We start from the raw sequence: 23,497 nt of genomic DNA, 5'->3' as shown, positions 1-23,497 counted from the left end.
TGTGTAATATATACAGTTTGTGTGTGTGTGTTCTAGGCTATGAGCCTCCTACTACGGCCCAAACACACCGAGAGCCGGCGTGGCAGGGTCGCTCTATCGGCACCACCAAACTACGACTGGTGGAGTTTTCGTCTTTCCTGGAGACACAGAGGGACCAAGAGGCAGTGAGTGTTACACACACACACACACACACACACACACACACATGGACACACACTTAACCACAATTCTAACCGCTAGTTCCTCAGAAATGAGGTTCTGCCTCATTAGGACCGGGTCTTAGTCTCCATGAGGACTACTGGTCCTGACAAGGCCAGTGTTCATGTCCTAAAGTGGTAACAAAACAAGAACACGCACACACACAAACACACACACATACACCGCCAGACAACAATAAGCTCGCCCTATTGTCCTGTACAACAGGATGACCGACGACCCCACAGAAGAGAAATGTGTTGCAGGCCTTCGTGTGTGTGTGTGTGTGTGTCTGTGTGTGTCTCTCTCTCTCTCTGTGTGTGTGTGTGTGTGTGTCTCTCTCTCTCTCTCTCTCTCTGTGTGTCTCTCTCTGTGTGTGTGTGTGTGTGTGTGTGTGAGCGCTCAGTCTCTCTATCATTCTGTCACTCTCTGCCCGGCGTGTCGTTTTTCTCCAGCGTCTCACTGACAGCTGACATCCATCTTTGTTGTCGTCTCTTTTAAACGGTAGAAACAACAACAAAACAAACGTTGAACGTTAAGTTTTCTCACAGTGATGTAAATGAGGAAGAGGAAGAAGAAGAAGAAGAAGAGGAAATGATGTGAATGTAGAGACTACAAACTGACAGGAAACTGCTACACTGATAGCTAGTTAGGTAGTTTAAAAAGGTGCTAGTTTGCTAGCATGGATGGATGGATGATAGATAGATAGATAGATAGATAGATAGATAGATAGATAGATAGATAGACAAATAGAAGCTAGTTAGATGGAACTTTACAGGGACAAAGATGTTCCTCCTTTTTTTTCTAATTGTGTCACAAACAGTGAATCCACCTGTTATCTGCATTTTCCCCTCATTTTAATCAACCTGTCTCTCTGTCTGTCTCTGTCTGTCTCTGTCTGTCTCTGTCTGTCTCTGTCTGTCTCTCTCTCTGTCCCTCTCTGTCTGTCTCTCTCTGTCTTCAGTACAACAAGCACCTGTTTGTCCACATCAATCAGAGCAGTCCGAGCTACAGTGACCCTCTGCTGGAGTGTGTGGACATCAGGCAGATCTACGACAAGTTCCCCGAGAAGAAGGGCGGTCTGAAGGAGCTGTTCAGTAAAGGTCCGCAGAACGCGTTCTACCTAATCAAGTTCTGGGTGAGTACACACACACACACACACACACACACACACACACACACACACACACACTCGTCACATTTGTTTCCCCGTTTCTGAGTCGAGATGCTAGTTTTTCCTGTATTTTTCACCCAGTGCCACGCTTTGTCTGTACCTGCAGGTGTGTGTGTGTGTGTGTGTGTGTGTCCAGGTATTACTAATGTTGTGGGGACCTAAACCCACAGTCACATTATGGGGTCTTCATTTTACAGTGAAGATATGTTTTAAGGTTAGGTTGAGGTTAGGGTTAGGATTAGGATTAGGCCAGTAGTAATTGTGGTTAAGGTTAGAGTAAGTCTCCAGAAAATGAATGTAAGTCAATGCTATGTCCCCTCAAGTCATGAATGTCTAACATGTGTGTGTGTGTGTGTGTGTGTCCACCTGGGATATGGAGGTGGTGGGTTGATGAAAGCACAGTTGCTTTGTTTGAACACCTGCTCACCTCCTGACTCGCCGCCTCCACCTGTGTGTGTGTGTGTGTGTGTGTGTGTGTGTGTGTGTGTGTGTGTGTGTGTGTGTACACTGACTGAAGGACTTTCAAATATCCCGGCAACCTCACACGTCACAGGTCTGCAGGCACTGTGACCATCAGGTATCTGAAATCTGGACGGAGATAGTTTTAAAATTAACAACAATAATACATTGATTATTATCATTATTATTATTATTATTATTATTATTATTATAATAATATCACATAACATAATATACATATATATTTTTTGGACCTCACAAAGATATAAATACAAGTAAACTATAAAATGAATTAGTTTCAATTTTCAATTTAAAAAAAAGGGTAAAATACCTGCATGGACACAAACTCCGACATTTAAAGATAAATAAAAGTGTGAATTCAGAGTAAATATCTTCGGCAATCTTTGGTTTAAAATACCATACAATTATGTACACAATTGTCTGTTGTGTTATTGTGTTATTACATATTATATTGTACCCTAAAGGTCAAGGGTCAGCTTCTATATATCATCTTGATCTGCAGAAAAACACCCTGACCCAAGTTTGTCAGGTCAGTGTGTTTCTCACTCCCTCAAAACATGCATATAGACAAGTGTGTTCTCTGTTATTATGTGTGTGTGTGTGTGTGTGTGTGTGTGTGTGTGTGTGTTCTTAGCCCAGAGACACACAGTGTTCCTCAGAGAACCCATTATGAATAGTAAAAACCTTCTCCTTCCTCCTCCTCCTCCTCCTCCTCCTCTTAGCCTGTGGTCCAGGTGCAGCATGCTCTCATTGTTTATAAATGTTTGTCATGTTAGCGCTGCAACAATTCATTTATGACTCATTTACAAGATTAAGTGGCAACTATTTTGATCATCGATTCATAGGTTTGTGTATTTCTTAAACAATTAAAACAAGTTCTTAGGAATAATCATAAGAATTCAGTCCTAATACACACATGTGGGGTTGTTGAAGACCTTGTTTATCAGATGTGTGCTGTAGAGCTACATAAGCTTTGTTCTGTGCTGTGTGGCCACCAGGCGGACCTGAACTACAACGTGCAGGATGACCCTGCGGCCTTCTACGGCGTGAGCAGTCAGTACGAGAGCTCGGAGAACATGACCATCACCTGCTCCACCAAGGTCTGCTCCTTCGGCAAGCAGGTGGTCGAGAAGGTGGAGGTGAGCACGCATTTATCATCGTTTTGTATCACAGTCCGTCAAAATATAAAGATATACTCTTTCACATCTGTCAAATGTATAGAAATACTTCAAAATCCCATGTTCAACAGGTACTTCAGGTATTTTGAGGTGACACATAAAAAAAAAACAATTGGAACCAGCTTGAAATCATGGCTACCACTAGGGGCACAAGAAATAAAACAAACACACAAAAAACAGATATTAGCCCCTTGACAAAAGGCTAACCTAATATAACCTATGCCTGCTTTATTGTACGATATATGTGATTGTTTGACAACCTTAAGTTTGTGAAACTGGCCGAGTCAAAAACTGGACTCTCGATTAGCAAAGGCTCTGTGTTTGTAATAAATAATAATTACTTAAAACTGAATAAGGGTTATGGTTTTCCCTCACAACAAGTCTCAGAACCTCATACAACCACCCTTCAAGAAATCTGAAGTACCCCTTTAAACGATAACAGTCACTACTTTAAATCTGATGATGCTTGACCTGTGTCTCCTCTCTCTCTCTCTCCTTCTGTCTCTCTCTCTCTCTCTCTCTCTCTCTCTCTCACACACACAGACGGAGTACGCAAGGTTTGAAAACGGGCGTTTCGTTTACAGAATCAGCCGCTCGCCGATGTGTGAATACATGATCAACTTCATCCACAAGCTCAAGCATCTGCCGGAGAAATACATGATGAACAGTGTGCTGGAGAATTTCACTATTCTGCTGGTGAGCGTGCACGCCACACACACACACACACACACACACACACACACACACACCACTGCAGTGACTTCATGGTCACAAACCTTCTATCTAGTTCTGTGAAAAAGAAATTCAATTTAACCTTCATGCAACTTTTTTAAAAAAGTAACGCTCTTTACCTTAATGCCATAAATGTCCACTCACCTTAAACTGCTAGTTTACATAATAAACTACTCAGTGATTTATTTATTTTTTCACTTTCAATGGATTTGTTTTTAAAGCAACATTTTATTTTCTATATGTATACTCTATGATATTAACATTTACGTAACACAACCTAGGATTTGTCACCAAATACCAACAACACAGAATATTTTACACTGTAAATTGATCATTCTTTTTAGACATCAGTTCGTAAACATCTAAATCTACACATTATCTTGTTATTTTTCTTTACTATAGATATAAGTGATATATGTGATATAATAAGGGGATTAACCTTCATGTGACATTTCAAAAAAGTAACTTTCTTTACTTTAAGAGCAAAAAAGTTCCACTCCCTGAATACAGCTATTTAACATTATATTCAAGTTGTTTTTCTTGAATTTTTCAAGCAATATCAAGCCTGACAAAAAATTATTGAGAAGAAAAAATGTTGCTCTCAATAGTTTCTGTATAGAATTCCTCTGGCCACACTTATGTTACAATGCCACCACCTGCTGGATTAGCAGGGAAATTACAGATGGATGCAATGCGTTCAGGAACATATTGGCTCTTTTTCACAGCAGTTTTTGGACTAATTAAAATTGTTATAATATTACGATTATTATGAAACTGACTGTTTTTTCCTGTGTGTGTGTGTGTGTTTGTGTTTCCAGGTGGTGAGCAACAGAGACACTCAGGAGACCTTGCTGTGTATGGCGTGTGTGTTTGAGGTGTCCAACAACGAGCACGGAGCACAGCACCACATCTATCGACTTGTCAAGGATTAACACACACACACACACATACTATATAAATATATATATACAGCATACACACACACACACACAGTCTTTTTTTTTGTCAAAACAATTCTGCGAAACAATCTCATGAAGAAAAGAAAATGGCCACAAATTTAAAAGAAAAACAATTGGAAAATGTACATTTTGCTGCAGAAATTCTCCCATTTTAACACAAAAACACAAAACTTCTTAGGCGAGAAAAGCACAGTGGCAGTGCAGCCATGGAAACACATGAATACCAACCTGTGGGATTTCGTTTTCCCCCCTCCAAGAACATTGTGACTCAAATATCACCAGGCGATATCACGTCTCCTGCTAATTGGTTCCTCGCAGCAAATCTGTGTTATTGAAATGAAAAGCAAAATTCTGTTGCGTGTGTGTGTGTTTGGAGAAACAAGAAAATATGTGTGTGTGTTATCAGACACTGAAGGTCAGACCCTGTGTATCGTCAATAACACTAAAAGGAAGTAACACTACTGTATTATTATAGTATCGTTCTGCGGTGGATGTGTAACCACTGCAAATTGTGCGAGCTGTATTCTCGCACTGAAAAAAAAAAAACATGAATAAGAGTAAAAAGGTTTGTCCCAAAGAAGAAAAGATCAATTTTTTTTAACCCTTTTTGTATGATTTCTTAAAAAAAATATGAAAGATTAGCTTCTAAACTTTGGGAAATTGTTTATTGATAGTAGCATATAGACTATATTTTAATTCCAGGAACACTATCTAAAATGTATGTCAATAATAGAAAAAAAAGAAAATTATAAGTAAAATTAAACAATTCAGGTAACTTTCTGTGCAACAACAGGTGACTCTTCATATAGATATAAATAAATATCAACAACCTTGTTTAAGTTATAATCCTTCAGAATTCAGTCCTGCTTATATATTCCCAGTGTTTCCTCTGACCCTTTCACAGTAAAAGCCTCATCATTTTCAAATTTTCTCCTTTTAACCTTGGAGTCCCTCGCCATGAACTGACATGTGAAAGTGAAGCTAATGTTCCCATAGACTCTCTTTCAAACATTCAAGCATTTGTTTTGCCACTAGTCGGTTTGCCCCCTGGTGGCTATTTGACATATTCTTTCTTCCAGCTGACCCTCAACTGGCGGACTTTTTATGTACGGTCAGCACTTTTTAACTGTTCTGAGTAATGTGCAGAAAATTCTGGAGAATCTGCTCCGGAGATTCTCTGGAGTTTATTCAGACATTTTCCTGGAGAATATCCAGACTTCAAAAACGTTCCTGAAAGCAGTAATTATACCTCGGATCTGAGTATAATTATACGGTAACATTACATAAAAGTGTACATGTTTTGTTTCCCTGTCCAAGCCAGAGACTTGTTTCTGAGGATTATAACTTCAAACACATCCATTTGAAAACACTGTGACTCCATACAACGGTTCATGGTGTTGAGACGTAAATAAAATAAAATCAAATAAAAAATAACTTAGCTTAGTTCAGAATTCTTCTACCAGCTAACTCGAGCTTTAACTAGCCTGAAACGTCAACATGTCCACGTTCAAACTGAAGGTTGCCCCGACAGAGGACTTTTAATAGGGTTGGAGACACATTCCCCTTTAATCAGCAGCAGCAGACTGGTTTTCTACCAGTTAGTCAAAAATAATGTTGGTGTCGTTTATGTCAAGTTTATGAAACACAAACCAAAAACTGTTGAAGTGTACATACTGTAGCAGGTGTCATGCTCAGCAGCATGAAGTGCCTTTGGTTGGAAACAGACCTTGTTGCTGTTGTTGAATTTTAGTGAACATACAAAACACGCGATTGGGTATCACAGTCAGACGAGACAGCTTTTTGTAAGATTTGACTTTATGTTTCTGTATGTGACAGATTCATGTTGAAATGGCTCGTGTGACGGTGGCTCATTCATCAGATGCAACTCTCGTGGCTTGTTTCTCCAACAGAAGGACAAATCTGATTTAAAAGTCAACAAACATGCGAGATTAAAGATTTGTTTTTTAAACTCGGGAACAGGTTGACAATTTGGAAAATGCACTTCATTTTGCTTTCTTACAGAGAGTTGGAGATGGTGGAATTAGCTTAGTGTGGAAGTGGAAGCAGCTAAACATAACTAGCATGGCTTTGTCTGAAGTTGGCAAAAAATTAAACAGCATCAGATGTTGTTTAATCCACTGATTCCCAAAAACTGGGTCATGTTTTTTGGGTGCCCAAACAAATTGGCAGGATCTTCCCAATCTTTTAGTTAATATTTCTTTGTATAGTGTATTCATTTACCAAACATCTCTTGGAAATAATTAATTCACAAAGTTGTGGCTCCTAAGTCAGGATTTCCACATATAGAAAGTTTGGGAGAAACTGGTTTAATCAATCCAACTCTCAAAAATGAAGTTGTTGTTTTATAGTTTGCTAACATGGTGGTTCAATTATTAAAAGCAAAATGTGAGAAAAGTGCAATGGAAACATTTATGTTTAACATCCCACCAGCATTTCTGGATGTATCTGGAAAAACAAGACCATGATGTTCATCAAAATCTCTTGAAAAGTAATTGCATTTTGACGAATGACACCCGTAAAAATGAGTTCATTATCAGCATATTGAGAGATAGTTGTGTGATTCGGTGGTGTCCAAAACATCCAGAGACAGGAAGTGTCGAGGGGCAACTGTTACTATTTTATCAGCGCCATGTTAAGTCAGAGCTGGCCAACTGTAAATATTTGGCCTCCGCGAATAATGACTCAGATCTGACTCAGATGACTTTCTACCTTTGTGCCTAAAAGTTTCTAGATTTGCCATCGTCCAAACCCCTGCCATGTTTTGAATACTTGTCCAAAAGACCTTGTGGGCGTCTCCAGAGAAACGCTTCCTTCAGCTTTCCCACAGTTTAGTCTCACACCACAACAATTTGTTGTTTGTACGCAGACCAGTCAGCCTTCACACCAGGGTGCGAACACGTAACGTGTACGTGATGATCTGATTCTGCTGTAATGACCCTCTGTCTGGATCTTATTTTACCACCTGCTTACCAAAGACAGTCACCATGCAACACAAAAAAACAGAGGAAAAGTGATTTATTACAAGAAACTTAGTAGCTTCTGCCAAAAAAAGACTTATCAATTTAGAAAAGTCTGTAGCTCACACTACAGCTACACTGTAAAACCAGACTGGTCTCCCAGGAAAGTGTTACTATTTTTACTTTTCTGCAAACCATGGTAGTTTGTTATATTAGTGCAGTAAATATGTCTGACATTTCGACAGGTGTTTCATTTGTTTTATCAGCATTTCTTGTGGCACAATTGAGTGAAAAAGGACAAGCTAGTGTTTGCGAGTAATTAAAAAAGTCTGTAGATTTGGGTCAATTAATCCAATGTTTGCTGTTCACAATGGGAAATTTGAGCGAGTGACTCGCGTGAACGTGGTTAAGATATTGTCAACCAAAGTTGACGTCCATTGTTCTTCTCGTGTGTCTCCCTTTGGTGGCCTCGTTGTCTGTGTGAGGATGCCTCAGTGTTTCAAGCTGGTTCTTGGTACAGGGGTGCGCTCTCAAATCCATCAACAGGGACTATGTAGTAGGGCTGCCATTTTATTCCCCCAAAGACAAAGTAATATTACGTGACACACCGTTTAAAAGAAAAAAACAAAACATTCTTCCACATGCCGTTGTTGATGCTGTAAAAAACAACATCCATGCTCTGCTGGACCTTGTGAGTATTACCACAGACAGTCTGATGTACTTGGAGGTTGTATATTTAGGGTCAGAGTGCACAAACTGCAGGAAGGACCATATTGTAACTGAAAGAGTTATTATAAGTTTGGTGGTGGGAGGACTAGTCTTTGCTTTTTGCAGACGATCTGGTCTTCATCGAACAATGTCCTTCAGCTCTTGCTGGGGAGGCTTCCCAGCTGAGTGTGAAGCAGTTGGGATGAAGATCAGCACCTCCAAATCTGAGGCCAGGGTTCTCAGCCTGGAAAAAGGGTGGATTGCCTACTCCAGGCCAGAAGCTGGATTTTGTTCATGAGTGAGGGAACGATGGAACGGGAGATCGACAGGCGTATCGGGGCAACCGGTCTGTTGTGGTGAAGAGGAAGCTAAGCCAGAAAGGCGAAGCTCTGGATTTACCATTCGATCTACGTTCCAACCCTCACCTATGGTCATGAGCTTTGAGCGATGACCGCCAGAACAAAATCACAAGGCTCAGCCTTAGAGATAGGTTAAGGAAGCTGGACATTTGGGCTGCTGGGGAGCCAGCTGGGCTGGTTTGGGCATCGGAGTAGGATACCTCCTGGACCCCTCCCTGGGCAGGTGTTTTCGGGCACATTTTCAGGGCCGACCCAGGACACACTGTAGGGGTTATATCTCTTGGCTGGCCTGGAAAAAGTGGCTGGGGGGAGTGCGGTCTGGGCTACATTGCTAAGGCTTGAGCCCCCGAGATCCGGAACCCTGATAAGCGGATGACGACAAAGTTCGAACAGATATCAAAATTTCGGATAAAAAGTAACTATGTAGCAATGCCTCATACAGCCACATTGAAAAAGTTCCTGAACACTTGAAACACCCTCATATTGATATTTTGTCGTAATTTTGGCTCAGAAATTGAGTCTGTGTATCTGTGGTTTGCAGAAACGTCCCATAGCGACGTATGATCCCGGCTGCTGGGTTGGTTACATCTGTACAGCGTAAAAATAATACACTTTTCTTAACAAATATGGACATTTGTAATCGTCTTGTTGGGCAAGACTGCGAGAAGAAACTGTGATTCTGTGATTGACTTTACTGTCGCCACGTCTGTTCGCTATAATCAACGGAAAATATGATTACGAAAATCCTGCAAAGGGCATTGTAGAACACTATTGTTCAAAGATGTTTCTGAACTGCTGAGTTTCTGCTGAGTCATTGTTGTCCGTGTTGTTACTGTTTTCTTGTACGTGCGAGTTTGGATGTTTCTTGTTTTTTTGGGGGTTTTTTTTATCGAAAAAACCTTTGTGTGGCACAGAAATCCTGTCAATGTAATCGATCCCAAAAATGGCCTTGAATCTTTTCACTCCAGTGCATGTGCGACACACGTGTGTGTGTGAGTGTATGTGTGTCAGGTGTGTGTGTGTTTGTGTGCACTGAGGGTCTTTTGATAAGGTGCTTTGTATAAAAGTGACAATAACGTTTATTACAGATGTTGTGTATATCTTTGATATTCTAATAATTATCCTTATTTTGGCGAGAACAGAGAACACGTAGACGCGTGTGTGTGTGTTGTTGGTTCTTCACAGGGTCTGATCTTTGCTTTGTAACGTTTATTTTCTCTCCCCTCATGGCTAAAAGTACGTTAGATATTTTCTAGCTTTGTAGAGACTTTGTACGCATATGCTATTCAATTTAAATAAATGGTCAGTTCCAAACTCTGCTCTGTTGTTTTTCTCTTCATTCATAAACGCACTGCAACGTTTTTGTCGTACTTTACACATTTTATGTTCTATTTTACTGTGACATTTGAAATATTGCGATATTTTTTGTGATATTATATCACTTTTGAGACACCAAGTATCCATTTTTTTTAGCTCATATAATTTCTCTGTTGGGTGAGTATATTGAGCATACATACTGTACATATATTGAGCATATATATATACACAAACATATGTGGTTTTGTAAATAGTATTTTGCAATATCATATTTTTTATATACCATAGCATTTCTGTTTAAAAATACAGAAGTGCATTGCATTCATTTGAATTCCTATTCATTTCCGAGTCATTTTTGTTCTGTTTTTCGGGCTAATCACCCGAATGAATTACGAGAACTCTCACAAGAACCTACAGCCTGGAAGTGACTCCCATATTTTCAACAGTACAGTATTTGTAGAACTTTCTAGCAGGCAAAGCTATTTGTCTTTCATTCTATTTGTCTGTTTATTGTTGCAATTGGTATCAAAGCACTGTTGCCTTTAAGGTGCATCGTCAAAGCCATGTTTTGATATATATCGCCTTCGTATGCGCCTTTGTAAAATCTATCTATCATCAGAACCTGTACGACGTGTCGGTTTTACAACCGGACTGACTGTCTAACTGACTGTAGTTAGTAGCTAACAAACTGCTAACTTCTAATTTCTAACTGTCTAACTGCTAACTGACGTCTGCTAAACTGTGTATGTGGAATAAACCTTCAGAAAGACAGTCGAGTTGTGCCCGCTGTACTTGTTCTGGTCACCCTTTCCAGAAGGGAGCATTGAGCTGGAAAGACCAGCCAGCAGAAATCTGGACAGTATTCTTATTGTATCATATTTCCGTTCAGTAGTACATTTTTTTGTACATTTTATCATGTACTATGAATTAATGAGGCCTTACTATTCTGACATTTGTAAACCAAGGATTCAAGCGGTTTTTGTTTATTCAATGCGCTTTTTTCATATGACCCTAATCCTCTTCCGTACTTCTGACCGTTTAAAACTTATTTTTCTCTAATTTTACAAATGTTTTACGCTCTGTGCCTTTAAGTCGGTGTAGCGTTGTGAATATTAAATGTGTACAATTTAAAAATAAAGAGAATAAAAACGGTTGAATTAGCTCACGGCGTCGATATGAGAGCTCATTTCCGGTGAAGTTTAATACTGGTGGGGCGGGGCGTAGTCGGCGGTCTGTTCCGGTCCGTTTCCGTAGCAACGAGGTCAGCGGTTCCAAACAGAGCACGAGGCACGAGCTTTCATCACCGCCGAAGAAAAAATGGAGCCAGAGTAAGAAACTGCTTAAAACTTACTTTTAAATACTTACATACATATGTCGTGTCGTGACGTCAATGCAGCTCGTGCACGTAATGACGATGATGATGGTGATGATGATTGTGTGTGGTTGACAGTGACCCGGGTTTTGCTTCTATTTTCACCAGAAAATCCACAGAAATCGATCATCAAGCAACTAAACCTGGTAAGAAAAACTAAACTAAACAATAACTGTTCACTTAACTGTTCACTTAATGAGAAACTTTAACTTTATTTTTCCCTTAAAACCGTTACTGTTTCACCACACACACACACAAATAAACACCAGTAAACTCTGTAAAATAGAGACTATGAAATATAACAAGTGCAAAATATGGACAATATAAACATAAATATTTGTAAAAATGTTGACATAATCAATGTACATTAACAATATGGACAACATATATAAAGTGTGCAAAAACATAAAATATATGCAAAATGGGTATTATATAAACACAAATGTGCAAAAAATTGTCAATATTAAATTAAATATGAGTAAATATAATTAAACATGTGCTTAATAATGTAAATGCAAACTGTGTGATCTAAAAAACTGTTGTAAAATATGGATAACATGTCAAGTGTGCACACAAATACAAAACAAATACAGAATAGGGATTATATACATATATATATATATATATATATATATACTACTGTTACAGCTGCCGTCGGCGCTCACATCTCTCAGATCCCTGGACTGTCCTCCTCCATCACCTCTAACGTCCCAGAGGAGAAGACCAGAGGACGCAGAGTGCGAGTCCTGGACTCAGACTCGGACTACGTGAAACTGGCCAAACAAGGAGGACACAAAGGTGAAGAGTCAACTGTCCTCCTCTCGGCCGCTCGTGTCAGACATCATTGATGAAGACATGATGAAGACATGATGTTTGACCTCCACTCATTTCCATCTTTGTGTAAATACAGGACTTTTGTGTCACGACGAGACGAGTCCGTCTCCAACCGACGATTACAAACGTCCAGACTGGTTCACGTCTTCAACAGAGGACGACGGCAAGACAATAAGGTACTTTACCTGTAACCAACTACCACCAACTAATACTTCTAATACTACTGTAGTACTATTACTCCTTATGCTGCTGCTTTCTTTACTTCTTCCATATCTACTTCTAAGTCTACTACCCCTACTACTACTACTACTACTTCTACTACCACCTGTACCTTCTGTCCTACTACAGTCTTTACAACTTCTTCTAGTACTTCTATGTTCTCTTCTACTATGACGTGTTTCTTAGGAAGACCACACTAGTTTAGACTTGACGTGGACTAGTTTAGATGAGTTTAGACTTGACTTGGACTAGTTTAGATGAGTTTAGACTCTACGTGGACTAGTTTAGACCTGACCTAGACTAGTTTAGGCTTGACTTGGACTAGTTTAGATGAGTTTAGACTCTACCTGGACTAGTTTAGACCTGACCTAGACTAGTTTAGACCTGACCCAGACTAGTTTAGATGAGTTTAGACTTGACCTGGATTAGTTTAGACTTGACCTGGACTAGTTTACACAAGTTTAGACTTTACTCAGATGAGTTTAAACTTGACCTGGACAAGCTTAGATGAGCTAAGACTTGACTCAGATGAGTTTAGACTTGACCTGAACTAGTTTAGACTCTTTAGACTTGACTCAGATGAGTTTAGACTTGACCTGGACTAGTTTAGGCGAGTTTAGACTTGACTCAGATGAGTTTAGACTTGACCTGGACTAGTTTAGACAAGTTTCGACTTGACTCAGACGAGTTTAGACTTGTCCTGGACTAGTACAGTAATCATATGACAGAGGACATCAAGGACGCAGGTCTCCTGAGACACATGACGTTTTATATTGAACGTCATGTGTGTCCATGTTTTGTCTCTAACAGTGAAAAGAAGAAAAACCCTGGAGCTTTCCAAACACTGGAGCCTCCCTTTGGGACGGACAACATGTCCACCTGGGAGCGCGAGGAGGACGACAACTGCAGCACTGAGAAGGTAAACAGAGGAAAAGGCTGTTCACACATGTGTTCATGTGTTCATATCATGTCTCCACACACACAGTTAGAGAAGTCATGTGACCATGACTCAGCCTTTTTTATGTGTCACTGTTTTTACCAGAGGCTGCAGAGAAAGTTTACTACTACTACTACTACTACTACTAATACTACTATTAATAGTACTTGTACAACTAGTGCCTCTTCTACTTATTCTACCACCACTACTACTATTTGTCTTCTACAGTACTTACTTCTTCTTCTACTATAACTACAACTACTACCACTACTTCTTTGACCATTACTTATTTACCTTCTACTACTATTACTACTATTACTACATCTTCTACTTGTACTTCTACTTCATACACTACTACCACCACTATTGCCACTTCTTCTTCTACTAATTCTTTTACTATTACTACTCCTACTATTACTACTACTACTTGACTTAGACTATTTAGTCTACTAGTATTACCTCTACTGCAACTATTTATTATAATACTACTTCCACTACTTCTTCCTCTACTACTACTAGTGCCATGACTTCTTCTTCTGTTACTTACCTTACGTCTACAACTACAACCAATACTCCCACCGCTACTACTACTACGATTACTACTACTTGTACAAGACTACTTCTAAGTCTACCACTATTACTCTTATTTCCACCTCTTCTTCTACGGTACTTGTACTTCTTCCTCTACTTCTACTAAAACTACCACCACTTCTACTACTTCTTTTACGTCTACTACTCTTACTGCTACTAGTACTTGTACTAGACTACTTATGCTACTAATACTACTACCACCACCAGTTTTTGTACAGTACATGAATGTCTTCCTCTACTACTATTACTACTGCCACAACTACTTCATCTGCTGCTTTTATTACTTCGACTACTACACCTACTCCTACTCTTAATTGTACTAGACTACTTCTAAGTATTCTACTATTACTACTGCCACCATTACTACACTGACGCTGTTTCAGGATCTGCAGAATAACAACAACAACAACCTTCACCACAGTCCGACAGAGAAACCTCCGTCACTCAGCAAACAACAACACGCAACCGGCCAATTCAGGAGGATGTAAGTTCATGTGGGCACAAGAGGGCGCTGTTGGTCTGTAGTTACTTTGTGATCAAATTCAGTTTGTTCAAGTAATATTGTAAAGTTTTCCTCTTATAATCTCTCTGGTTAACATAAAATATGATGAAAACATTTCCTATTACAAAACAACCATTTCTCATTTATTTCATTAAATGCATCTTTTGTTGAATTTTTATATACATTTCTGTTTTCTTTCTTTTATAATATAATATCATTTTTTGTTTCAATCAGAGTGTTTGATAAGAAACCAGCTCCAGTGGACATGTCCAAGCTGCTGAGCTTTGGTTACGCAGACCACGACAAACCGACAGCCGACAGCGATGCATCAAGTATGTGGTATTTAACCAAATGATGACATTTCACATTTTGTTTAATGAATTTTCAGACTTAAAAAAAGTATTTTAGCCTCTCAAACAAAATCAACATCAGCTTAAGTCTACGGGGTCTTAAGAACATGTTTGCTGCTTTGTTTTGCTTTTTCAACCACCTTTTCTGAAATTTGTGTCACTTTGTAAACCACTCTATTTCTCTACACCAAACTATTTCATGACTTCTGCGTTTGAAATCCTGCATTTGGATCAACCCAGGTGACAAAACCTGCCAAACAAAGTAGGTCGACAGCCTTTTTCTGTCAGAAAAGGCCGTCAAAGCAGCAAGAAAAAGTGGAAAACACATTTTAAACAAAGACTTAAAGTGGTGTAGATTTTATCAGCTGAGCCTTTTTTTAATCGGCTAAAATCAGTTCTTTTTTTGTCTTCAGAGAAGAACTAGCATGCTGTTTTATGCTAGTATTTAGCCCAGCATTAGCCAAAGTGTCAGTACTTCATGTAAAATCAACATTAAACCTATAATTATGATTTCTGTGACTGAGTTATGACTCGTGCTTGTATGTCTTTCCATGTCTTTCCAACAGATTAGACGACACGGGAAAAAAACCCAAAGGCAACGGGATTATTTGCCTCTGAAAACAGTTCATTTACTCTTTTTATGCCACTTTACATACTTTACTTGGTTTTAATTATGTTTATTTAATAAATCAGATGTTATATCTAAAATGGATCACAGACACAAAACTTTCAAAAGCACTTTCAAAAAAAATAAAATAGTTTCCTGTTTGTTTTTTGTTTGTTTGATGTGGTACAAAAAAATTGCAATTTTTAGTATGAATTTTTAACAAAAACAAACATTTTCTGCGACACATAAAAAATGTCAAATATCTGCCGCCACAAATATTTGATTTTTCATCTGTTTGTTCATGAAGTTTGCTTCTCTGTGTGATTTTTGAGCAACAATGTTTTAGACTTTGCTGTGGACTTGTATTTATTGCAGGTGTAGAACATTTATTAAAGGAATAGTTTGTTTTTTTTAAGTGCACTTGGATCCAAAACCAGTGGGGACATAAGGAAAAACATGTACAAAAGGCTCATCTAATAAAATATGTGTCATCTGAATGTTATTTTTCAAACTTCCTTGTCTTTTCTAACTTGGTTGTCACTTTGTTCCCTCACAACAAACTCCATAGAGAAAATCAGTGATTTAACATGACAACACACAGGAGTTGTTGATCCTCTGCTGCCTCCATCACTCAGTTTAAATGTCTTATTTTGTGACTTATGGGTTTGAAATCCTCCATCAGTGGCATCATTTTACCACATGAGGCAGCAGTGGACCAACGCAGGTTTTCTCTATGGACTTTGGTGAGGGGGGAAATGGGCAGTTGACAAACTTCAGTGTCCAGTTGTTCAGTTTCTTGTATTCCTTGATCCTTCCACGTCCTCCAGACTTTCGTCCACTTACACTTGTGTGTTTTATCTTTTACACTAAGGTTTTATCTCATGTCTTTGTTCACATGGATGGATGAAATGTTGACATGGATGGATGATTTATGTTTATGAATGAAATATGTTGACATGAATGGATGAATGGATGAAATATGTTGACATGAATGGATGATGTTTCTGGTTTCTCTTTGTTTCTTTATTGCGTGATTAGTCAACTTAATGAAAGCAGCAGCAGCTTCAGTGTGATCCTCCTCCTCCTCTTCCTCCTCCTCTTCCTCCTCAGACTTTCCAAATAAAACAGGTCCAGCTGTGAGAGTCTGCAGTGCACGCGCCCTCGGCGCGTCACTGCTCTGCTCCTCACACACACACACACACACACAGAGAGACAGAGGGAGCAGGGAGTGAGTGAGGAGGACGCAGAGAAGGAAAGATGTCCGGCCTCACGCTGCTGTTGTCCGCCTCTGTGACTCTGTGTCTGCTGTGGAGCGGCGGTCGCGGGGCGCTGGTGCTGCGGGACGCGCTGGAGCGAGGCCCGGTCAGTCTGAACGACATGTTCCGGGAGGTGGAGGAGCTGATGGAGGACACTCAGCATATCCTGGAGGAGGCGGTGGATCAGGTCTGCGTCACATTTGATTCCCGTCTCTAACTTTTCTTCTTCATTTTTCTTCACTTGTGTTTCAACTGAAATCATCCACGACAATGACAAGTGACAATGTTTGCGGTGAACTCGCTAATAAAGCTAAAAGAATTCGCCTGTATAGATACAAAAACTTAATTTTTAAGTTGGAAAAGTCTGTAGACCCTGCACTTATAATAATAATTAATAAATAAAAATATTAATAATAATAAAACTAAAACTAATAATACTGACTTTAAACAGATATAATGATCCCAATCCTGAGCCAATGTCTGGTTCAAACCATCTGTGAACTCTGGACAACTTTTCCCTTCATGTCGTCCAAGAAATGAATGGCACGTTCCATTCACATTGGACGTTGGTTCGTTTGAGCTTTGTCAGGGTTGATCTGACTTTCTGACTTAGGGGGCGTTCTGTTTGACACTTCTGACAAGGAACTCAGGAAAATCCGACTTCTGACTACAACTGAAACGTGAATATGGATCAGAAGCCGTGCTGTATGTCACCAAAGTTATAATAACCACCACGTTAACAAACGTATGCTCACATTTAACCCTACAGATAAATACGGAGAGCGCCAAATCGTCTCTAACGTCACCCGACCTACGTCCCATATTCAGCAACGGAACTGCTGCGGTTGTCAAGAATAATGGACACAGAGCTACCCAGGTCCTGAATAGGACGGACGAGGTAAGGATCCACTTTGTGCTAATAATTTAAAGGGAAGGATGTATGTAAGAAATGTATTATATTAAGACATACAACTACTAAAAACTGTCACCAGACGTTGAGGAAACGTGTTCAATCTGAAAATAGCAACAGATAATTCACAAGATGTTAGTTTTTCCGGGCCAGAGACCGCGTTCTTGTTTTGGTCTGTTGCTCCGCCCACCATCAACCTCCCAATAACGAAGTGCACATGCGTCTGTGTAGATTCTTATTCATTCTGTAAACGTGGCAAAAGAACAAAGAGGGAAATGTCTGGCGGAGAAGTGGGCGTCCTCTGTTTATTAAATATGGCGTCCCTCAAGGCGCCATTCTTGGCCCACTGTCATTGTCAACAAAACACTTAATTAAGTTATTTACAGTCTACTGTTAATGTCAGAAATAATTGATCAATGACAGTTAAAGCCTAAGTGCCTTATTTATTCTGTAAAGTAATTTCCCCCTTAAATGGCAATTAATGTATTATTTCCGGTGTTTCCACTGTCGTGTTTCCTTTAACTAAAGTTGTGCAGCTCCAACAAATTACCACCGCACTGCTGCTGATGTTGTGGATGTTTTTTATTTTTTAACCATTTACAGGAAACAGATAACACAGCTGGAGACACTCGTCTGTCACATGTGGAGGTTTCTGGTCCATGGAACAGCGTGGATCACGTGAGTCCTTCACCGTCTCTCTCTCTCTCTCCATCTGGTCTGAGGTCAGTGACTCAACGTGAATATATAATGACTCATGACTCAGCAAATATCGGAGGATTTTGTTTGAATTTAAAGGGATATTTGAGGCTTTTTGCAGCTGTAATAATAATAATGAAAAATAACAGATAACATTTTCCTACTAAAAACTCCTCTGCACCAAGGCCCATAGAGAAGATCAGCATTTTAAGGCTGCCGGGCCTTCATCAGAACACTGTTAAGTGTTATGTGTGTTATTTTGTTGACTTCAGTACTTTGTCCTGACTTACATCAGTGGCACAAACGGGCCACACGAGGCAGCGGCGGACCAGCAGCTCCTGTGTCCCGTGAGCTAAAATCGATGAGTTTCTCAATGGAGTTTGGTGCCGGGAGAGTGAGCAGTTTATAAACATTGGTTTTTAGGGAGAACACGATATCAAATGGTCAAATAAAAGCAGTTAAGATACTTTTTAAGATGCTTTGTCAGCGCTGATTGTACCTCATCACAAAGCAAAACTCGTTAAGTCTCAACTGTTTCACTGTGTTTATCTTTCACTGGATTCTGGAAAAACAAACAAATGCCCGAGTCCTCGGCTCGTTACATTCCACTGAGAATCAGTCATGAAGGAATTTTATTTGGAGGAAGAAAAAAACAAAGCTCAAAGCTCTTAATCAAGAGTTAGAAGAGGTCTGAACAGGATCATCCGTCACACACAGACCCACCGTGTACTTATCATACTTTTGTCAGACGGGATGCCAGTTTGGATTGAGGTCATTATTTCTGCCCGCTTCACTGTTTTTCTTTCTTCTGATCTTTTTCCCCCTTTTCCTGGCAGCAGCAGCAGCTGCCGCACAGAAAGTGGTCACGTTAATGCTGGAGCTTCCTGCTTGGAAAATTAAAAAAAATAAAAAAATCCAGGAGAGTGAGTGTAAGAGTAGAGCCAGTAAAAGCAGACAGGATGATGTCTGCTCCTCTCACATGACTAACAATGGAGACATTCAGCTCCCACAGCGGAGCCACAGTGGAATTATACTCACAGGAGTCACAGTGAGAGATGAGTCACTCAATAAACTTATTCATGTTCAGGTTATTTCAGTTATTTACAGTCCACTGTTAATGTCAGCAATAACTGTTCAGTGACAGTAAAAGGTTTAAGTGCCTTTTCTTTAGTCTGTAAAGTCACTTTTTTTCTGTTGCTCCGCCCACTATCAACCATCCAATTACGAAGTGCACATGCGTCTGTGTAGATTCTCATTCATTCAGTAAACGAACAAAGAGGGAAACGTCTAGTTAGGAGAAGTGGGCGTCCTCTGTTTATTAAATATGGCGTCCCACAAGGCTCCATTCTTGGCCCACTGTCATTGTCAACAAAACACTTAATTAAGTTATTTACAATATCAGCAGTAACTGTTCAGTGACAGTAAACAGTTTAAGTGCCTTTATTTATTCTGTAAAGTCACTCCCCCCTCTTAAATGACAATCCATTGATGTATAATAGCAATGCGATAATCGTCACTTAACCCTGGTAAGAATTACTTAAGGATACACTGTATAAAGGCACAATTAGGGTTTTTAATAAAGGGTCATAAATAATCGTGAGTAAATGCTAATTATGGGATGTTCATGTTTCACACTTTACAATAAGGTTCGCAATGAGCATTAGTAAAGGGGAAAATGGACGACAAACATGAAAGTTTATTTTAACTTAAGTTATATAAAGACAAAGTGCTTACTTTAGTTTCTTTGTTTCCCTTAACTTTCCCTTTATTATTGCTCCTTTGTGAGCCTGATTGTAAAGTGTAAAACATATACATCCCTTAACTATGACTTAATAAACATACAGAATAAGCATCACTTAATTATAATTAAGTGATGCTTATTCTGTATTCCCTCATAGTTAAGGGCTGTTCATGTTTTTAACTTTAGAATTATTGGGCACAAAGAGCATTAGTAAAGGGACAGTACACTGAAATAAAGAAAATATTCTATAACGTTACTTAAATGAATTAAGTTTATTCAAAGTAAACCTGCCAAATTATACAACCATATATATATGTATACCAATTAAACTCATAGTTAAATTAAGTTTCCCTTAATGTTCCCTTTATTTATGCTCTTTTGTGAGCCTTATTGTAAAGTGTAAAACTTGTACATCCCTTAACTAAGACTTCATAAATGTACAGAATAAGCAAAAAGACTTCACAGTGGCAGTTACATCACTTTTTGTGTGTTTTCACATGAAAGAAATTATTTAAAAAGCAAAATAATGTCCGTCTTAAAACGAGGGACAACTTCACAGTCCACAACAATATCATCAGAAATAACTTCACATGGCGTCTGCTCCTCATCCCAGTGGGTAATCTGGGTTAACTTTCATTCCCCCTTAAGTAATTTGTGGAAAAATGTCTTTACAGAGAGGCATAATTCACTCGCGGGCTGATGGGAAGTAATAATAGCCGCAGTCGTCTGGCATTTATTAAGATAATTGCCGGGTTGTGAGCAGTGGCGCTGCCCCTGTTTGTAGTCTCCAGTGTCTGTGTCACCTCAATAGTAAATCCACTCAGGACGAGAACACAGTTAAAAGTTCAGCCTCCGCTGCACATTTTCCAGGACTCTGTGAAACTGAACTCACCATTAGACAAAACCTCTTTGGACTGTAAACCTACGTTTGTAAACTGCTCACTCGCCTGCACAGAACTCCACAGAGAAAATCACAGTGTTTTCACAGTGGTCTGCTGCTGCCTCTTGTGTTAGGTTTGATTTCAATTACACATTTAAACTTACATTACTCATTTAATGGAGGCAGCTGTGGGTCGACTCCTTCTGTGTGCCATTCATGTAAAATTGTGGGTTTTCAAGGAGAGTGAGAAGTCGACAATTTGACACACACTTCTGTTTTTAATCATGAAATAAAGCAGCAAACATAAACACACATTTCATCAGGTGAGCCCAATATTATTTGTCATGTGTTCATTCTTGTGTTGGGTGTTGACGGTTGTAATCTGTCCTCACAGGAATGCATGGTGGACGAGGACTGTGGTGACCTCAGTTACTGTCTCTACGAGATTCACAGCTCCAAGTGTCTGCCCTGTTTAATCACTGACATGGTGAGACATGCTATCTATCTTTCTATCTATCTCTCTATCTCTCTATCTATCTATCTATCTATCTATCTATCTATCTATCTATCTCTCTATCTATTTGTAATGCACAGAGCAGCATAATAACAAAATAATTGTTATTGACTGATAACTAAAAAAGACAAAAATCTGTGTGTGTGTGTGTGTGTGTGTGTGTGTGTGTGTGTGCTGACTCAGCCCTGCAGTAAAGACGAGGAGTGCTGCTCAGATCAGATGTGTGTGTGGGGCCAGTGCACGGTCAACGCCACCAGAGGGACAGAGGGGACGATCTGTCAGGGACAGAACGACTGCAGGGACGACCTCTGCTGCGCCTTCCAACGAGGTGAGCTTTAACAGAGACGCACCGCTCACATCACAGTCATGAGTCTGAGTCTGAGTCTCTGCCTCGTCTTCTTTCTCCAGAGCTTTTATTTCCAGTGTGTAACCCCAAACCAGGGCAGGGGGAGTCCTGTCTCAACTACCCCAACCTGTTGATGGACATGCTGGCCTGGGACGAGGAGGTGCCGCGTGACCACTGCCCCTGTGCCGAACACCTCCAGTGCCAACCTCATGGGTGAGGATGCAAATATGCTGTTCTCTGCAGATTTCTCACTGCTGCGGCTGCTGCTGAATGTCAATCCAGCAACATCACCACAATCAGCAACATCCGGCAACCAACCGCTAACCTACAATATCATTGTAACCAACCACAATCAAAAAACAACAACCAACCAAACCCGTCGACTTAGCTACTTTTTTTAAATAACACCTTCAGTGAGATGTAGCTTGGTGATATAACATGAACAGTCGTGGCAGCAGTGAAGCAGCTGCTCTTGTGTCCCCATGACCTAAAAATGTCCAATTTTCTGTATGGACTTTGGTGCAGGAGGTAAACAGTCAGAGAAGACTAAGTCTAACCGTGAGATAAAGTGGCAGATACATGCCTAAGACTTTATAGACATATACAGGTGTAGATGTTATTATTAGATCATTTCTATTGTTATTATATTGTTTTTCCGCTGGAAGCCACACAGGTTTCTTTTTTAGCAGAAGGTTTCCTTCAAATGCACCTACTGTATTTTAGCATTTGTAAAATGTATTTTATTTTATTTGATGTCTTTTCTTTCTTTCTCTTTCAGACGCAGATCTATTTGTATGGAGTTGACTGAAGAATGACAATCGTGAGGAGGTTTATTTTGTACGATAATTATTTTTTATTAAACGTCATATTCCTGTCCTGAAGGACACGGGTCTACGTGTTGCACTGTTATTTATCTGTATGTGTAAATCATGACGGAAATAAAAGACTGGTTTCTTTTTGTCTTTTGTTTTGAAAAACCAAGAAAAGAAACGGAACCGCTGTGATGTTTTTCATTAAATCGTCTCAGGAACTGCAGCAATGCACAACAGTGACCACTAGAGGGCAGACTTCTGCTTCTGGTTTCTTTATGGAACACGTGAACCATGGAATGACATGATGTTCTCTCGACATTTTAACTTTATTTGTGATGTAAAAAATTAATTATTCAATCCTATGAGGTTCTCAACTTTTTATTTATTTATTTCAAAAATAATTCCTTGACAATTTACCTTAAAAATTACCTTGAAAATAAGAAAAAGATTCCTCAACTGCTGCATTATCATGAGTGGATTTCTTTATATATTTTCCCTTCATTTATTTAATAATATCATTTTATTATTTTTTAGTTTTGATTAGAAATATATTTAAATAGAGAGCCACTATCTTGCTGGTTATCAATCAAATTAAAACTAAAAAAAGAGGCAAATTAAATGTTGTTAATTAGATATTTGGTCACTTTTAGTGCAATGGTCTGATAACTGGTCATTAAACTACTAACTTCAACTCAGTTACAATTAGAGCAGCTTGATTGAGAACTGCAGCAATGCACAACATTGACCACTAGAGGGCAGACTTCTGCTTCTGTTTTCTTTACGTAACACGGAAACCTTGGATTTACAGGATGTTCTGTCAACATTTGAACTTTATTTGTGATTCATATTC

The 23,497-nt window shown here is 39.4% G+C and overlaps 3 protein-coding genes across 6 annotated transcripts in view; all 3 read left to right on the top strand.

The window, feature by feature from the left end:
• tead1a (TEA domain family member 1a) overlaps positions 1-4,737 on the top strand; it is a 37,125-nt gene extending 32,388 nt beyond the window's left edge. For both annotated transcript variants that reach the window (XM_044035279.1, XM_044035282.1), the window contains exons 8-12: positions 37-164; positions 1,160-1,333; positions 2,848-2,988; positions 3,571-3,723; positions 4,578-4,737. In XM_044035279.1, coding sequence (XP_043891214.1) covers positions 37-164; positions 1,160-1,333; positions 2,848-2,988; positions 3,571-3,723; positions 4,578-4,691 — 710 coding nt within the window. In that variant the 3' untranslated portion in view covers positions 4,692-4,737. The remainder of the gene's footprint in view (positions 1-36; positions 165-1,159; positions 1,334-2,847; positions 2,989-3,570; positions 3,724-4,577) is intronic.
• A 6,583-nt stretch (positions 4,738-11,320) lies between these two features.
• LOC122776379 (uncharacterized protein C7orf57 homolog) lies at positions 11,321-15,994 on the top strand. Of its 3 annotated transcripts, none has more exons than XM_044036884.1 (8): positions 11,321-11,408; positions 11,561-11,598; positions 12,101-12,250; positions 12,363-12,462; positions 13,316-13,424; positions 14,417-14,517; positions 14,770-14,867; positions 15,452-15,994. In XM_044036884.1, exons 1-8 carry the CDS (start codon positions 11,398-11,400, stop codon positions 15,454-15,456), a joined length of 612 nt encoding a protein of 203 aa, XP_043892819.1. In that variant the 5' UTR covers positions 11,321-11,397; the 3' UTR covers positions 15,457-15,994. The 3 variants fall into 3 exon arrangements, with proteins under 3 accessions (XP_043892819.1, XP_043892818.1, XP_043892817.1); XM_044036883.1 differs by having other exon boundaries at positions 11,531-11,598; positions 14,426-14,517; XM_044036882.1 differs by having other exon boundaries at positions 11,531-11,598.
• Positions 15,995-16,579: 585 nt separating this feature from the next.
• dkk3b (dickkopf WNT signaling pathway inhibitor 3b) lies at positions 16,580-22,830 on the top strand. Its single transcript, XM_044036880.1, has 7 exons — positions 16,580-16,935; positions 17,518-17,646; positions 18,262-18,336; positions 21,370-21,462; positions 21,673-21,817; positions 21,898-22,048; positions 22,614-22,830. Exons 1-7 carry the CDS (start codon positions 16,750-16,752, stop codon positions 22,648-22,650), a joined length of 816 nt encoding a protein of 271 aa, XP_043892815.1. The 5' UTR covers positions 16,580-16,749; the 3' UTR covers positions 22,651-22,830.
• The last annotated feature ends 667 nt before the right edge of the window (positions 22,831-23,497 follow it).

The sequence above is a fragment of the Solea senegalensis genome, linkage group LG10 (genome assembly GCF_019176455.1).
Source record: "Solea senegalensis isolate Sse05_10M linkage group LG10, IFAPA_SoseM_1, whole genome shotgun sequence".
NCBI lineage: Eukaryota > Metazoa > Chordata > Actinopteri > Pleuronectiformes > Soleidae > Solea > Solea senegalensis.
Note: the sequence above shows the minus strand (reverse complement) of the source record. Positions and strands in the feature narration are given on the sequence as shown.